Below are 19,427 nucleotides of genomic sequence, written 5' to 3'. Positions count from 1 at the left end.
ATAAATAAATATATAAAAAATGTATAACTAAACTTATCTAACCTAGGAAATTAAAAGTACTTTGAATAGATACTGTTGAAGAAAAATTTTAAACTAAAAATAATCTTTAAAACTTAAAACTTTAATAATTCAAGAATAATCCTCTGGATTTTGAAAGTAAATAAACAATGATAAGTAGTAGAAGTAAACAAAGAAAAGAAAAAAAAGGGAGATAGACATGTATGGAAATTAACGGGAAACGACAGAGTTAAAACCGGGACAGACCATGGTTAACCGAAGGAAAAGGGACCGGTAGAAGGGAAGGTAAGAGAACAAACTCCACCAAAAAGACGGACAGGAGGCACGTGGCTGGTTGGAGGAGAAGAAGAAGAAGAAGAAGAAGAAGAAAACGAAGAAGATCGATGTTAAAAATGATTGAATAAATAAATATGTTGTTTCTCAATAAATATATTGTTTTTCCTATCGCCTCTTGCCTTCCTCCTTCCTCAGCCACGTACCTCCTGTCCGTCTTTTTGGTGGAGTTGTTCTCTTACCTTCCCTTCTACCGGTCCCTTTTCCTTCGGTTAACCATGGTCTGTCCCGGTTTTAACTCTGTCGTTTCCCGTTAATTTCCATACATGTCTATCTCCCTTTTTTTCTTTTCTTTGTTTTCTTCTACTACTTATCATTGTTTATTTACTTTCAAAATCCAGAGGATTATTCTTGAATTATTAAAGTTTTAAGTTTTACAGATTATTTTTAGTTTAAAATTTTTCTTCAACAGTATCTGTTCAAAGTACTTTTAATTTTTATTTACATTTGAATTTCTTTGACAATAAAATTAGTTAGATAAGTTTAATTATATTTTTTAAGATATTTATTTACATACTTTTTACATTATTTATTTAGTTAGTATTTTTGTATTAATATTATTAATGTTGTTTTTACTATTATTTATTATTATAATTTACAATTAAAAATGTGTTTATTAATTTATTTATTTTATTGTCTTGTTTATTATCGGATTACTACTCAATCATCTGAAGAAGAGAGAAAATCAAATCTACTAACAAAATTATATTTTAAGTTATATATTTATTAGAAATCTTTAAGTTAAACCTTCAGGATATTGAGTTGCAAGGTTTAATAAAGGGTTTTATGAATATTTAAATGTCCACCCTTATTTAATTTTTGGTAAACTTTCGCACCAAAAATTTAATCAGGGCGGATATTTTAATATTTATACAACACTTTACTAACTCTTTGTAATTCAACATTCTGAAGTTTACAATATTCTGATATATATTTTTAAATGATACTCTTTCAGATGATTGTTAGTTTTTTAATAAACAAACCAACAGTGACATAAATAAAATGAATTATAACATAGTCCAAACAAACAAAAAATCTTTATATTATTATTTTTTCAAACCATTTTTTAATTAATAATATTCATACAAAAATATTATTTAAGTACAAAATGTAAAAATGTATTATATATAAATAAATATTATAAAATTATAAATATATTAAACTTATCTACAGACATTTGGGGCTTTCAAGATAAAGCGGACCAATACCTTCTGTTTCTTTTTAATATTATTAATTTTAAATATTATTTTATTAAAAATGCATCAGTCGAAGAAAAGTAGGTGAATATTTTGTATTAAATTTAATGACTTCAAAGTTATTAAATTTAATACAAAATATTCATCTATTTTTCTTCGACTGGTGCATTTTTAATAAAATAATAATAATATTTAATAATTTAATTTATTTTAAAAATTTTTTAATATTTAATTTAGATTTTAATAATTTATTTAATAAAATTTAATATTAAAAAGAAACAGAAGGGGTTTGTCCGCTTCAAGTAGAATGTCCCATTTGCCAGAAATTTATATTTTTTTTAGAAATTCAAATGCAATTATTTAAAGTACTTTGATTAAATACTTTTTAAAAAAAAATTTAAAACTACAATTTTTAAAACTTAAGACTTTAATATTTCAAAAAAAATCCTTTGCATTTTTCTAGTAAATAATTGATAAGTACTAGAAAGTTAACAAAGGAAAGAAAAAAAAAGGAAATATATAGACATGCATGGAATTTAACAGGAAGTTAACAAGAGTTAAGTAAGGAACTTTACATGGTTAACTTTATGGAAAAGGGGGTGGTATCTGGGATAAGTAAATTGAGAAAAACTCACCAAAAATTCGGAACGTTGCTGGCACGTGGCTGATGGCGGACTAAATGGACGAAGACTCGACAAGTGTCGCGGGAGTTGCGCGCGACGCTGGAGGTGGTGGAACGGAGAACGCCGGACGTTGATTGGTTAATAATATTACTCTGCTACAAAAGTAGCGCGCGTCGATTTAGAGGACGCAGGAAGTTGATTGGCTCAGCTGGAAATGGCGCGCAACTGTAAAAGTGGTGGAATACAGAACGCCGGCCGTTGATTGGCTGAAAATATTACTCTTCGGGAAGTGACGCGCAATCCATTCAAATTTGAATTCTTCAATGAACAAAATTGCAGTTTTTTATGCACAAGTAATAGTAAATCTTTTTCTGATATCAATATTGAATTCTTTCCATAATTGCCTGATGTTGTTTGGCGTATCTTATCTTGTTAGTTTTGTTACAAGTAAAATTTTTTATTAAGTTTGGCGGACAATAAAAAAAAGTTCATAAAATTTATAAGCGTCTATAAAAAATGACATATTAATTATAAACTTCTATAAAATAAAGTCTTAAAATTTTTAACTGTTATAAAAAAAAGTCTAAAAATTTATAAGCTGCTAAGAAGAAAGTCAAATTTAAAAAAAGGCAGAAAATTTATAAACTTCTATAAAAAAAACACACTCACCGCTCAGAACACTGGATGTTGATTGGCCCAGCTGGAAATGGCGCGTGATCCATTAAAATTTGATAAATAAAAACTCAATTGACTATTGGTCAATATAGATATATATTTGCATACACATACATATATACACATATATATGTATATTTCTTCACAGCATTAATTAGCGACGATACAGAATTTGACAGGCGAAAAAAAACAAGAAAAATTATTGTGTAAGATTTGTTAATACATTAATCACATTAGATTATTACAATACGGAATCTTTTTCCGTCAAGTTACAAGAAATTGCATTTTAATGTAAAATAAAAAAAAAAGAAAAAAAATATAATGGAAATGTCTTTTTGTGAACTTAATCCGATACCCACATGGTTAATCGGATAAGGTCTTATAATACAACAAAGCCTTGTATATGTATCATCATAAAACGCAAAAAAAAAATCCATGCTATCCATGGACATTAAAAAAATGAAAAACTTTCAAACAAAAACAATCGGTACATGTTTTTTTTGTGCCGTTAGAAACGTAAGACTAAGTTTGATTTTCTTTTTTTTTTTTTAAAAAAATTTCATCTACAATATTTTAACGTCAGATGAATTGTTTTTTTTTAAAGAAAGCAAGGGATATATATATATATAAATTTAGGCAAGAGAATCAACCAATATTTACAGAATATGTTCTCTCACCTCTGAACAAAATTTCGCTCCCCGTTTTATTTATTTTTTTTTTTTATTTAACTTTTGATGAATTGAGAATTAATTATCTCAAAGAATTATCTGACGTTTATTTGTCTCTAACAATGCACATAATAAGCTCTCTCTTAAATAACAAAACAGAAAAGAGAAGAAAAATGTATATAGTATTTTCAAATTTCTCGTCCAAGGAATGAGAGGAGCGGCGGAAAAAAACGATGGCATTAAATAATATTCTATAAATATGTAAATATAGTATAAACACTTACGTTCACTAGCATTAATAATATTACAGTTTATAAAAATGAGTAAATCTAGGCAGCCTAAAAACTTATCGATATTAATCGTTAATCCTTTTCGGCGATCGAACGAATTAATATTGTTAAATCGGTTTTTTTAATTAAAATAAAAAAACAAAGCGAGTTCAAAATTTCGTAAAGTTCTAATCGTAAAGTCAATGTCATTTTTTTTTTGATGTTATTACCCCCGAAATTGACTTGACGATAATTACCCAACGAAACATTTTCAAATCTCGCCTGCTTTTGTTAATCGCAGATGTCTTTTATCATTGAAAAAAATATATATAAATATATATTTATTATACAGAAGGAATTTCAGTTTTTAAAAAAAAAGTATTAAACGCCAAATTTTCGTGAAAAATTGCGAATATTGGCAAAGAAATAAAAAAAAATATATATATATAAATTACGAGCCAGAGCTCGATTTTTCTAGAATAAATAATAATAATAATAATAATACGCTTTAAGCACGCGCAGTGACTGCTTTTCATAATCTTTTCTTTTTTTTTACAACAATATTATCCTCCACCAAATTGAGAGTTCAAAAAAAAACTCTTCAGTGGAATTAACGAGATTCTTATAAATATTACTCTTGATAAATTATTCCCCCGCTGTATTTTTTTTTTATACACATATATATAAATAATTGTATCTCATTCTTAAGTTTTACATACAACGTAGAACTCACTTTATTTTTCTATATAGGGAGGGGAAAAAAGCGAGGGAATTTTCTTAATAATTGGGGAATACGAGTGTAACAACGATGCGACGAGCGTTTACAGAAAACGTTAGTCGCATACCGATAGAAAATCTGACGTTTATATTACCGATTATGCTTTTTAATCTTCGATTTGTTTCCTCTTCTTTCTTTTTTTTAAAAGTGTTATTCGTTAAAGATTATATATCTAAAAATTCTTATCGACTGTACAGTTATTCAAAAGCGTGACTATCTTCTCCCTCTTCTTTTTTTTTTCATTTTTCGAGCATCCGCAAGGATTTATTATATATTATTATTTTTTATTTTTTTTTGTCGTTAATAATTGGTTATAATCTAAAGGGTTGTCTCTGTTCAATTGGTGTTGGCTTTCCTTTTCGTGAAATAGGCGTTGATAATGGTATGTCTGATGCACCGGACGGTCTCCTTGATAATTTTGATGACGGAGGTAGAGGCGTACTCGTTCCACTGGACGATGTTTTTGTTCTGAAAATTAAAAACAAAAAAATTACAAATTTTATACAATTTTTCTATATTTTTCATTTTTATTTTAACATTTAAATATAAAAACGTGCAGTAAGAAATTGAATTATAGTTATTTGTACTTTTCTTATTGTCATTTAATATTACATTCCACCCAAAGAATTATTAATTACTATTTATCAGAATTTTGATTACTTTGAACTTTTATCTGACATAACTTCTAATTTTTATAATAATTTACATTTTTACAAGACTCGGATCAACTTTAAGGCGCAAAAAATCGTTTTAGTCGATTTACATTACAAAAAAAGTTGATTTTTTTTATTTTAATTAAATTTAATAAATTATTATTTTATTTTAAATAATTAATGTTATCAGATATTAAATCAATTTTATTAACTCCTTAATCAAAATAATTCTATAGGAATATTATTTAAAAAAATGTATTTTAAATATTTCAGAATCAAAGACGTTAATTTTTAAAATTTTAATTAAGTAGGACAAATTTCGAAAAAAAAGTCTGACAACAATTCAATTTTAGAGTTTTTATTTGAAACTTTTTTTAAATAATTAATTTTTTAAAGAAATATAAAAATTATTAATTATAATTGAACTTTGGAAGATTTATAGTTGAAATTTTTAGAAATAATGAAATTTCAAACGATTTTGTTAAATTTCAGACAATAATTAAATTTTACAGAATTGAAAATAATTTTTAATTAAATTATTTGAATGTAATTGAATTTTTAAAGATTTACAATTCAGATTTTTGAAATTAATTAAACTTCAAGTGATGTTGAATTGAAATTTTTTGATGATGAAAAATTTATTAGAAATTACAGACAAAAATTGAATTTCAGAAGTTTTTAATTGAAAAAAGGTATCAAATAATTGAATTTTTGAAAAATATTATAAAAATCATTTAAAATAATTAAATTTTGAAAGAGTTACAATTTTCATTTTTAGAAATAATTTTTTACAAGGTTTTAAAATGAAGTTTTTGAAAATAATTGAATTCAAATGATTTTGAATTGGAATTTTTTGGATAATTTCTGTTGCAAAAGAATTTATTAAAAATTAAAGACAAAAATTGAACTTTAAAACTTTTTAATTGAAAAATGCTCGAAAATACTTTCAAATTTTTTGAAGAATATTATAAAAATCATTAAGAATAATTGAATTTCGGAAAAGTTATAATGAAATTATTAAATTTTAAAAAGTTTTAGATGGAAAATTAAAAAATTTTTTTTTAATTTTTAATTTTTAAAAGGTTTTAAATTGAAAATTTTTGATAATTTTATTTGGTTTTTTTTAAAATTATTAGCAATTGTTGATTTTCATAAAATTGTTACTGAAAAATAATTTAAGATAATTGAATTTGTGAAGAATTTCATTAAAAATATTAAAAATAATAATTAATTTAGAGAAAAATTTAAGTTAAAAATTTGTTAAATAATTGAAATAAAGAAGATTTGTATTGTATAATATTCAATTGAACAAAAATAGTCGAAATGCATGATAATTATAAATATAAAATATAAAATTTCATTCATCTTAAAATTTGGTAACATAGAAATTTGACCTCATGAAGTCCGAAATATTTCCTACAAAGTAGGTATCAAATTTTCGAAAAATAAATGAAAGTAATTTCATTTCTTTGAGTGGAATATAATAAAATATGATTTTTTAAAAAAAGTAATTTTTCTCTTGTTTAGTTCAAAATAACTGTATCGATTACAATTGAAAATTTCTTTTCAAATATACAAAACAAAGAAAGAAAAAAGACGTGGAAAGAAAGATTGTTTGTATAAAGGAAAAGCACACGAAAGCTAATAAGAAAATTGTTTACAGTAATGTATAATGTAATTGATAATAGAAATTATGAGGATGAAATAATTTGTGGAATTTTTTTTTCTCACTTATTTGGATTCTACAGCAATGATATTAAGGAGGAGTTTTTTTTTTTTTTATTTAATAAAGACGAAACACAAACCAAACATGAATCATATATATGAGATTACCTATTGCTTTTGATAGCCAATGGAATATTAGTTGCCGAACTCGTGCGGGCAGAGTTGCTCCTGATATTGCGAAAAAAAATTGTTAGTCCATATACCAGAGTTGAAAAAAAAATTAAGCATTGTTTGTGAAATTACAAATTTTTTTTCTTCAATTGTTACATATCAAAAATTTTATTTTCTATAAACTACAATTTTTAAAAAATTAATCTTCTATTTTTGAATCGAAATCAAAAGAAATCATCTCTCGAATTATTTAAAAAATATATATATAGCTAGAAATCAAAATTAAAAACAATAGTGTGAATTTAAAAAAAAATCGAAAACGAATGGATGTGAAAAATAAAAAATTTGTTTTGGTATTAAAAAATTTGATTTAAATACACAAACATAAAAAAAATCATGCCACAAATATTGAAAATTGTTTTAATCCAGAATCAAAAATTAAATTATTTCCCAAACAACAAAAATATATTTGTTATAAAGCACATGCAGCAAGCAGATGAATTTGAGGTACAGAAAACGATAATGATTTTAAAATCTAAAAATAAATTCACAAACTTAACTACTTCTACTATGTACTACTAAAACTTAATGAAATTTTCACATTAAAATTTGACAATTGATAAAAAAAAAATCCTGTTCTCACTCTACGAGAAAGAAGAATTTTATTTTTCCATTTTTTTCAATATTGAAATATAAAATAATTCAATTATCAAAGTTCTAAATAATATTTAGAAAAATAAAAATTACATTTTTTTTTCAATATTGATTAAAAAAAAATTTCCCTCATGAAGAAAAAGAGACATGCAGACGATTAATAATTAAGACGTGACAATGACAGAGAAAAGCCAAGACCAAACCATCCAGCATACCCATTGGAATCAGTAGAAATTGTAGAATGATTGCTTTGAGTTGAATGAGTTGAAATATTGCTGGTCGTAGATTGAGGGGATTTTATTTCCGGTCCAACATAGACAGGAATCCTAGAGCGGCTAAATCATTAACCACGAAAATGTCAGTTTTTCAAGGATTTTCATGTTTATTTATTTCTTTTTCTTTATATAATTAGGGGAAAGTGAAAAAACATAATTTTTTTTTACCTCCATGAAATTAGCCTCGTCGCTCAGAGTCGAAAATTATTTTTCACAGGACCAAAAATATCCAATCATTTTTAAAAAGGTTTTGGATCAACATAATACTTTGAAAAGTATTTCTCAAGGCATTATTTGGACCGAAAATCTTTAAAAAAAAAAATAATATGACATTTTTGATCCTGTGAAAAACAATTCCACCTTCATGGAAGTAATTTTTGATAGTAAAAAAATAGTTTTTTTTTAAACAAAATAAATTAATAAAAAAAATTCTTTAATGAAAAGGTATTTATTTATATTAAGTAAATAAATAGAATAAAAAGACAAAACCAAATTAAACGAAAACGGAAATCATTCATTATTGCGTTTAGTATTTAAATAATTCAAAACTAAAAGAAGAAAAGATATTTTCCAAAACAAACATAAATATGAAACAATAAAACCACACCACCACCAACTTTCTATTAAATACTGACGTTCTTACGTAAAAGAAAACTGTTTTTTCTTATACGAAAAATTCAAACTGAATTAATTTTGCAAGCACTAATATTTTACTAAAGCAAATGATTTTTGGCATATTACTTTTTTTTTGGAGCAAAACTTTTAACGAGAAAGAGAAACAAGCTAATATTTTAATATGTTTGCGTAATTATTCATGAGAATGGTTAATATTTTTTATTATTTTGCTTTACCTAATTGGTGTTCCGACACCAGACAGGGTTGGTATACTCGAGGCTCGATGAATCGAGCTAAACCTAAAAAATTTATTTTTTAAGCGGTGTTATTGTTTAATTTATTTTAAATGCTGCAATTAGCTTCAATATTAGTTAAGAAATTATAATGAAATTAAGTTTTACATTATATTATTGCGTCTATGTTTTTAATTTTTTTTTTTTTATAATAGTCCCAAGCCTCCGGTTATAAAATTAACAAAAAATTTTAAACTATTTTAATTTATACTTATAGGTCAATCCATTGAAAATCATTTTATTTTAAGACAATAATTTTATTTGAAATGGAAAAATTTGTCTTTATATAAATTACAGTTGGCGGAGTGGATAACGACCAGTTATTATTAGAGAAAAAAACAAACTAATAAAAAAAAAAAAATTCAAATTCAAATAATTTAAAAAAAAATAATTTAAATATTATAAAGAAAAGTGAGTATATAGGATTGTGTTATTTGTTTTAGCTGCAATCTATTAATTGCCTCTCACAGTGGATGCAAATTTTAATTAAGTTAATCATTTCAATAATGCTTTAATAAAATAGTTTTCATTTGAGGTATATAAAAAAATATATTATTTACATTTTTTATACTAAATTGAAAAATGAAACAAACCTTGAAGCTGATCCGCTTGCAGGACTAATTAGACCTGTCGGAGTACGGGGCCGGGAACTGGAACCGTTCATCGGTGTTCCCAACTTCTTGCCCGAAATGCTGTTGTGTCTGCTTGATGTTGGTGTATTTCCAGTCGTTCCCACTGTTCTTCTCGGAATACGGCTTGGAGTTGCAGAATCGTCTTAAAAAAAAAATTTATCATCTTTTTTTGTCTTTTTATTACATTTTTTGGTTATATTTTTTTACTCATAAATCCGAAATATTTTTTAAATACATAGGGTAAGTACATCAATTACGGCGCGTTTATAAAAAATAACTATTATTACTATTATATCTAATATAACTGTTGCAAAATGATTTAAAAAAAAATTATTTTAATCTTTTTTTGATACAATTACTAATAAAGATGGACATTTAAACAATTATTAATTTAATTATTTGAGATCAAATTTTTTCCCTCGCCGTAATTGAAACATTTTTAAGATTTCTATTTGCTTCAATTACGGTGGGCAAAGTGTCTTTAAAATACACGTAATTTTGGTCACCGTATTTGATACACCGAATACAAACGCGCCGTAATAGAAAATTATGGTATTAGTTTTAATTTCTCATATTTGTTTAAATAATCGATTTTTATAAAGTTAAAATTTTTTTAATATCTAAATAACATAAGCTTTTAGTTTAATAAGTCTTAAATTTACTTTATACAATAGAAATGAATTTTCTATTTTAAAGGTGTTTTTTTTTTACTCGAATCACACCGTAATTAGTGCATTTACCCTATATATTAAATTTAATTTTTTATTATCATTTACCATATTTTATTTCATTTTTTAGGGCAGTTCAACCTCTTAACATAACCTTAAACCAAAAATTGATTTTATCATCAAATAATAAAACTATAACTAAAATTAATTTTACTAAATTTTCAAAAATCCAATTGTACAATAAAAAAAATAATTTTGAACCAAAAATTGTAGTCAAATAATAATTATTTAACATTCTTAATTTTTTTTTGAAAATTATACAAAACTGAATCTTTCAAAATTTGGTGAAATTAATTTACATTACTGCTTTATTTTTGTTGTTAAAAATAACTTTCAAGTTATGTCAATAGATTGAACATCCTTAATTATTTTTCAATAATATTAAATTTAATTTAAAAAATAGTAATTTAATTATTCACCTTTTATTTTTGATTATTTGTATTTTAAAAATAAAAAACATTTCCAATACTTTGTACGTAATTTGAAATTTTTAAAATAAAAAAATTTTCTGTTTTTAAAGTAATGAAAGGTTAATTTTTAGGTTTAAGCGATCACCGATTTTAAAAATTTCGATATAATATAATATATTTAGAAAAGTTAAATTTTGCTTTTAATAATTTTACAAAATTTATTTAATTATCTTTGAAATTTTCCATTTGTTATGACCATCAACTTAAAATTTGTCCTTTCTACTTAAATGTAAACTAATTTCGGGTCACACAGGTATTAGGGTAATAAAATTTAAAAACCTTTTCAACAAATTTCAAATACTTAGAAATTTTATAATTTTTCAAATATTATTTCAGGAATAGAATTAATTATTTTTGGAAGTTTCAAAATATGAAGGTGATAATAATTTGTATTATTACTATTAATATTATTATTTAGAAAAATAAGTTTTTCTACGGTAATATTTTTAAAATAATAAACCTTCTTATAAAAATAAATTAATGCATAATATTTTAAAAAATTTTTTATGAAAAACCAAGAATAAATTTTATATTTTGTGAAATGATTTAAATCCTAAAGTAGTTATATTGAATTTTCCTCAATTATTAAATTTTCTAACAAAATATAAATGGGTCAATACACGAATTGCAATATTGAATTAATTATCATTTGTACTTTAATGTAAACAAATCTCGGGTTGCGCAGGTATCAAAGTAATAAAATTTAAGAATTGTTTCGACAAATTGCAAATACTTGGAAATTTTTTAATTTTTCAAATATTATTTCAGGAATAGAATTAATTATTTTTGGAAGTTTCAAAATATGAAGGTGATAATAATTTGTATTATTACTATTAATATTATTATTTAGAAAAAATAGGTTTTTCCATAGTATGTATTTAATTTTTAAAATAATATTAATAAACATTCTTATAAAAATAAATTAATGCATAATATTTTTAAAAAATTTTTGTAGTAAAACAATTACATTTAATTATTATATAAAAATATATTTCTAGCTTTGAGATATTGAATTTTTCTCAACTACGACATTTTTTGACAAAATATAAATACACGAATTGCAAAATGAATTTAATTATCTTTGAAATTTTCTATTCCCATTGTTATGACCATTAATTTATTTTGTCCTTTGTATACTTTAATATAAACATATCTCGGATATCACAGGTATCAAGGTAATAAAATTTAAGAAGCGTTTCGACAAATTTTAAATACTTGGAAATTATAATTTTTCAAATATTATTTCACAAAAAATAGAATTAATTATTTTTGGAATTTTCAAAACATAAATGTGCACATTTTTATTTTTATTATTATTATTATTTAGAAAAAATAGGTTTTTCCATAGTATTTAATTTTTAAAATAATATTAATAAACCTTCTTATAAAAATAAATTAATGCATAATTTGTTTTAAAAAATTTTGTAGTAAAACAATTACATTTAATTATTGTATAAAAATATATTTCTAGCCTTGAGATATTGAATTTTTCTCAACTACGACATTTTTTGACAAAATATAAATACACGAATTGGAAAATGAATTTAATTATCTTTGAAATTTTCTATTCCTATTGTTATCACCATTAATTTATTTTGTCCTTTGTATACTTTAATATAAACAAATCTCGGGTATCACAGGTATCACAGGTATCAAGGTAATAAAATTTAAGAATCGTTTCGACAAATTTTAAATACTTCTAAATTATAATTTTTCAAATATTATTTCATGATTAGAATTAATTATGAAAATGGTAATTAGGCGACATCTATCGGATATTTTTATTAACTTAATCTTATCATATCTGAAGAGTAGAAATATTGAATAATCAAATATAAAATAATATTAGTTATAAATAAATAAAAACTTTACTGATATTATAGAATGACTTTTCGTAAATTTATTTTTTAATAATAAATAGATTTGTTTTTTAATGTAAAAATGTAATTATAATTCCGGATTTTTGACGGATAGTGATCACCATGATAATTTAATTAATTAAAAATTATGTAATTTTTTTTTAATTACCAGTGCTGTCTAGAGATTGTGACGAACCATATCGACTACCCTGTCTGGAAGCAGGTCTGCTACCAGGTCGACTCGCAGGTCTTGAAGCCGGTCTCGAAGCTGGTCGGCTTGATGGACGACTTCCACCTTTAAAATATAAAATTTTGTAAAAAAAAAAAATCAAATTCTATTGCTATTTTTAATAATAGCAAAAAGCAGTTATTATTATTAATTCTATAAGTTTTTTTTTATATTAAAAGCAATTATAATTATTATTTCTGTTTTTTATAATATAAGCAATTATTCTTCTTATTTATATAAATTTTTAATATTATAAGCAATTATTTAGTTAAAGCTTTTGTTAGTTACCTGGAGTTAATGTACTTCTATACGACGTACTTGTCTTTCTCACAGGAGTTTTGAAAGATGTTTCATTGTCACTGAGACTATCCGGTGTTCCTGCACTTAGAGATGTTCGCGAAGCTCTTGTCGTTCCCATCGGCACGCTTCGAGCACTTCTTTCTCTCACCTATTTCAATAAAAAAAAAGAAAAAATTATACATTTATAAATTATAAACACTCGATTACAGTCAAATTTTTCATCTTTCGAAAAGAGAGAGAAAACAAAATTTCTTTTCATTTATTGATTTTTTTTCTATTTTCAAATATAAATATTAAAAGAATAAATGAAATAATATTTAATAATATTTAATATTTAATATTTTAATTTAATATTTAAAATATTTTAGATTACATAATATATAATGTTTAGAAGTGACTATGGAAATTATTTAAAAACTTGTAAATGTAATTAGAATTTTTTTGCGTGATTGAAATGAAAATATAGATAATAAAATAGTACATACCCACAGCTCCTAGTAATTGATACTTTTTCTACTTAATAATAGTAAATTAATTCAATTTTACTTATGGTAATTTCAAACTCAACTCACATTTTACTTTTTCAAATTCTAAAAAAAAACAACTTTTCTACTCAGACAAATATTTGACAATATTAATAAAATATTAACTAATTGTAAAAATAACTAATAACAAAAATTAAATAATCAAACCAATTAAATGTATTCAAATATTATATCATTTTTTTTACGATACTTTAAAAATAAAAAATTTACTCGTATTTTTTTTCAAACACAAATTTTACAAATGTACGAAAAAAATAAATTAAATAAATAAATCGAACAAATGCAATAAAGACAAAAAAGAAAACTCGAAATAATGCAAAAAAAAAATTGAAAACAGTAAATAAATACTGAAAAAATGAATAAAAAAAAATTGAAAAAAGTAAATAAATACCAAAAAACAAAGTGGAATTAAAATTACAAAAAGTGAATATTTCGACAACTCAGATTTTAAAAATAAACTACTTTTATACTCTTTTTTTTTTTAAAAAAAAACTACGAATTTTATCGATAATTATTTTTTTTTACCATAATTAAAATTGATTTTGATCTAATAGAAGCGGCATGCAAACTTACCAAAAGAAGTTGCGAGAGATAAAGTAGCTTATGATGATTCGAAGTATCTCCGATCAACGCCACTATGCACGCATATTAACAATGACATTGTTACGCAAAAAATATTCCATTTACTACCAATTAGTAACTACCAAAAAAAAAAATTACCTTTCCCATAGAAATGAAATTTTTTTTTCCAAATTCACTCGTATGGGAAACAATAAAAAAAAATTACTAACTTCATAATCAGACAATATTTCAAAACCGCACACACTGAGAAGAATAATTTTACTTCGATAATCAGACATTTTTTTGAGTTTGTAAAATGCAAAACTTTTTTTTTCTCCCTTAAAAATTTTTTAGAAAAAAAAAATTAATTTCCTAATTAATTTTATACTTTTTGTATTATTATTTTTTAATTGTTTATCTATTTATAAATATGAACAATTAAAAAACAATAAAATTAGTAAAATATTTTATAATATAATAATTATAAAAATATAAAATTTAAAAAAAAATGTAAATATCAAATTGCTTTGTATGGATTTGTAAATCCTTTAACAAAATAAGAAAAAAAAATATAAAATTTTATAATAATAATAATAATTTTAGGTTCTTTATGTCTTTTTTATTTTTTTTAGTGCTTAATTGGTTTTTTTAGTCTAAAAAGAAATGTTACTTTCTCAAAACCCAAAAAAATGCCTGTTCATCGAATTTTTTTTTTCTTTTCAATTTATCCCCAAGACAGCAAAAAGTTTACACAAATTGTACACATGCTCGTATTTTTCAAATCGAGACGACACTTTTCCAAATTGGGGGTAAAGGGGGGGGGGCGACAGACTATGTAGTGACTTCGAGGCTTATTTTTTGAATTCAATGAAATTAAAAAAGAAAATACAATCCAAAGAGTTCAAAATTCGAAATAAATATAGGAAACAATAATAAAAAATAGGAAAGAACAAAAGAAACAATGAAAAATCGAATGAGATATAAGAGTCACTACTTTTTTTTTTAAATCAGCTACTTTTAGGATTTGAAAAAAGGAAATACACTATAAAATCTAAAATATCATGCCACAAGCTAGAGAGAAAAAAAAATTAAAGCATCGCAAAGGGTAATGGGAAAAATTGATACGAGATGCAAAAAAAGAAAAACACTTCAATATATGCAATACCACCTAAACAAAACAGCAAAATTAAAAAAAAAACTCAATTAACGGCACAGCAGAAACTGTAGAGAAAATAATTTTTTTTTTTATTTTTTTTTTAGTTATTTACCCAGTGGTAAGAGGGGGCGTGCATGTGGAGAGGATACGAGCACGGAAGATCCTCCTTTTGCCTCAAACTCTCAAAAATCGGCATCAGCTGGTTCATAAACTCCTCCGCTACGCACCATAAACCAAAACAATTTAAGCCCCGATGGCCAAAAAAATAATAAAACACGTGAGAAAAAAAAATCATTTGTTTCAAATACCAAAAAAAAAAAAAATTTTCCTGCATTTTTCTCCCGTGACCAGATTCAAAAATTTAAAACACAAAATTTTGTTCAAAGAAACGGGGAAGAGGGAAAAAAAATTTTTTCTTTTTTTTTTTTTGACACATTCCTGAAATCATCACATCTCCTGAGGTGCTAATCGAACGTCACACTCTTGGGTCCATTTATGGAGTCAGAGGGAAAATATAATTTATATGGGAAATCTTGATCGCATGCGTTGTAGTTTCACCAAAATTATTTAACCAGCCCAAAATTTACAGACTATTACAAAAAGAAATTGAAGAGAGATTTAGAAGAAGAAGAAGAAGAAGAAGAGAAGAAGCAATAATTATAACGAAATCCAAACAAATTTCGACGGTTTTTTTTTATAAGGACATGCTCATGCGAAGATCCTTCCGGTTTTACTATAAATTCCTTTTTACTTACCAAAATTGTTGAAGGTTTTTTTGTTCATGAGATTTGTGCGGTGCAGCATTTTTTTTTGTTTTTTAGCTCATATTAAAGAATGACAGAAAAAAATTTGTTTATGGAAAAAGATTTTCTTTTTTTATTTTGTTAAAATTTGCAACAATTGAGAAAAAAGAGTTTTGTACAATTTTTAATGAGTTTCAAAAAACGAGAATAAAAATGAAAAGAAGAAAAAAATTAAAATAAAATTAATTAAGTTGTAAAAGAAGAGAAAATAAATTAAAATTCAAAAAAGAAACAAAATTTAAAACAATAAGAATAATTAATTTTAAAATGGAAAAAATTTTAAAATGTAAAATTTTTTTCTACTAATGAAAATTAAAAAAATTAATAAAAAAAAAAAAGTTACCTACTATTTAAAAATATAAAAAATTTAATAAAATTTTACAAATGAAATTTTTAATGAAATTTTTATCTCGATTTTTTATTTTCTATAAAAAAAATTCAGCTAAAAGAAATTTATATAAAAATACATCCATTGAACTATTTTTTTCTGTCAGTCTTGATATGTGTTTATAAAATATGATAAAATGAGCTTAAAATTATGGAAATACAACTTTTGGATAAAAAGCGGCAGTTTTTAATTTTACAAATATTGCTCTCGTTTTTAAATATTTCTAAAAAGGAAATTGCAAAATCAAAAACAATAAATTTCACATCCTTTTTTCTACATCTTAAACGCTTCAAAAAAATTAATTAAAAATATTGAAATTTAAAGAAAATATGTATTTACATTTATTTTGATTTTCGAATAATAATTGATAAGGTCAAATTTCTATTTAGCCCAATTTTAAAAGGCATAATTTTCATTGTACCAAAATTTTTATTCTATAAAATTTACATTTAACTGAATTTTTATATGGAAAAAATTTTATAACATCAAAATAACTATAAAATGGAATTTATATATTTCTATTTAACAAAATTTATATTTAACTGAATTTAAATTTAACAAATTTTTCATATAAAACTGAATTTTTATAAAAATAAAATTCTCGTGTATAACAGAATTTTAATTCAGCATAATTTCTACTGAGTAAAAGTTCTTAGCTGAATATTTAAATGTAAGAATTTTTATTTCACCAAATCACCATTTATCTAAATATTTATTTAGCTGAGTTTTTATTTTTAGAATTATTTCTGAATGGAAATTCGAACAAATAGAAATTCGGCAAAATAAAAATTCTGTTAAATGGAAATTTGGTGTAATAGAAATTCCGCTGTATGAAAATTTAAACAAATAAAAACTATATTTAATAGAAATTCAGTCAAATAAAAATTGTGTCAAATGGAAATTCGACTAAATAAACATTTTGTTAAATGGAAATTTAATGAAAAAAAAAAATTTTTATTGAAAATTTATATTGAAATTAGAAATTCTGTTAAATAAAAATTCAACCAAAAAACTGTGTTAAATAGAAATTCTGATAAATGGAAATTTATAATCAAATAGAAATTCTGTTGAATGGAATTTCGGCCAAATAAAAGTTATGTTAAATATAATTTTTGCTAAATGAACATTTATATTTAAATATGCATTTTGTTAAATTGAAATTCGGACAAATAAAAATTTTGTTAAATGGAAATTTATATTCAAATAGAAATTCCGTTAAATGGAAATTTGGCCAAATAAAAATTTTGTTAAATAGAAATTTATATTAAAATAGAAATTACGTTAAATGTAAAATTCGACTAAATAAAAATTTAATTAAATGGAAATTCGTCCAAATAAAAATTTTGTCAAATGGAAATTTATATTCAAAAAGAAATTCAGTGCAATGAAAATTCAATCAAATAAAAATTTTATTAAATTGAAATCTCCATTTAAATAGAATTTATCTTCAATGGAAATACTAAAGACTCTCTAAAGAGAAATTCAATTAAATAAAAATTTCGCTAAATGGAAACTCGATCAAATAAAATGTTTTTCAAATCTAAATTCATTGAATTAAATTTTTTTCAAAAATATAAATTGAATGAAGACAAATTAAATCTGATAAAATTTTGAAAATCGAGAGCAAAAACACATTTTTTTTTTAAACATCGCTTATAATCCAAAAAATATTGTATTCCCATGTTTTTATATAGAATAAACAAAACAAAACAAAAAAAAAAGAAGAATGATGACGATGATGATGAAGAAGAAGAAGAAATGAAAGAAGATGAACCCCGAACGTGTACTTTGTGGGTGGCGAATGTTACCTTGGTGATTGGTCCAGCAGAGGACATTTGCGTGCGCTGCAGAGTTGAAGTGGGACTTGGTTTGGATCTGAACGCTGTCATAGACTGGCTAACACCATCCGCCAATATGAAGTTTTCCCTCAGCTCAATATTTGTTCTTCCCTTGGCTACAGTGTGTTGCGTGCACGCAGTTAGTTAGGAAGGCGTTAAAGGATGCCAAGGATAAATAGGTAGTGTGCCAAAATAGTTTTGTACAAAGACAGAGATAGACGAACAAATGAAATATAAAACAAAATTTTGATTTTTTATATATAGAGAGAGCACGATTAAAAATTAGCAGATGAAAAAAAATCGTAAAGCAAAACAAAAAAAAAAATAATAATTCAAAAAACGAAACATATTTTTACGATCACAAAGACAAAGAGAAAAAGAGAGAGAGAAAGGATATAAAAGAATTTTGTAAAAAAAATATTTTTTTTTACAAAATTTTTGTTTGATAAAAGGAACGAAAGAGAAGAAAAAAAAGAGAATAAAGAAATGTGTGTTGGAGTGAATGTGTAATGTGATGTGAAGGAAAAATAAAAAAGAAAACAAATTTAAATAACGAAATCATAAAAATTATACAAACTATACAATAATAATAAATAATAATAATCTCAGAGATTTTTCTCGTTTTAGTAAATATTTTTGCAAATTGTGATTTTATTTGCAAAAACATAAACTTGAAACTCGAAAGTTCTAACTAACTAACTAACTAACAATTTGTAACACGTAATCATTTTGTATTTCGAGAATTTATTTTTTAAATAATATTAATTTTTTAATTTTTAATAACTTATTAATATTAACTAAAAAGAAATCTATTCTAAATAAATAATTGAAATACTATTGTTTAAATTAAAAATAAAATCGTATGTCGAATAAATTCAATTGTCAATTTTGTATTTCAAATAAAAAATTAGAGATCACTTTTGAAAAAATTAAATACAAAATTGTTCTCTACAAATTAAGCAGAAAATTATACAATAAAAAGAATTTAAACATTGTTTTTCTAATATAAAATTATATATTACTAAATAGAAA

The 19,427-nt window shown here is 23.5% G+C and overlaps 1 protein-coding gene across 42 annotated transcripts in view; it reads right to left on the bottom strand.

The window, feature by feature from the left end:
* Positions 1-2,922: 2,922 nt before the first annotated feature.
* LOC127283940 (microtubule-actin cross-linking factor 1) overlaps positions 2,923-19,427 on the bottom strand; it is a 298,405-nt gene continuing 281,900 nt past the window's right edge. For 25 of the 42 annotated variants that reach the window (XM_051309088.1, XM_051309099.1, XM_051309085.1 and 22 more), the window contains 8 exons: positions 18,366-18,511; positions 13,093-13,252; positions 12,745-12,870; positions 9,480-9,660; positions 8,830-8,892; positions 7,919-8,038; positions 7,047-7,106; positions 2,923-5,028 (listed from right to left, as the gene is read on the bottom strand). In XM_051309088.1, coding sequence (XP_051165045.1) covers positions 4,872-5,028; positions 7,047-7,106; positions 7,919-8,038; positions 8,830-8,892; positions 9,480-9,660; positions 12,745-12,870; positions 13,093-13,252; positions 18,366-18,511 — 1,013 coding nt within the window. In that variant the 3' untranslated portion in view covers positions 2,923-4,871. Of the gene's footprint in view, positions 5,029-7,046; positions 7,107-7,918; positions 8,039-8,829; positions 8,893-9,479; positions 9,661-12,744; positions 12,871-13,092; positions 13,253-14,222; positions 14,285-15,478; positions 15,586-18,365; positions 18,512-19,427 lie in introns of all 42 variants that reach the window. The other 17 variants (XM_051309102.1, XM_051309109.1, XM_051309119.1 and 14 more) reach the window with 10 other exon arrangements.

The sequence above is a fragment of the Leptopilina boulardi genome, unplaced genomic scaffold, assembly GCF_019393585.1.
Source record: "Leptopilina boulardi isolate dan_hultmark-lab unplaced genomic scaffold, ZJU_Lbou_2.1 LbouV2_316, whole genome shotgun sequence".
Lineage (NCBI taxonomy): Eukaryota > Metazoa > Arthropoda > Insecta > Hymenoptera > Figitidae > Leptopilina > Leptopilina boulardi.
Note: the sequence above shows the minus strand (reverse complement) of the source record. Positions and strands in the feature narration are given on the sequence as shown.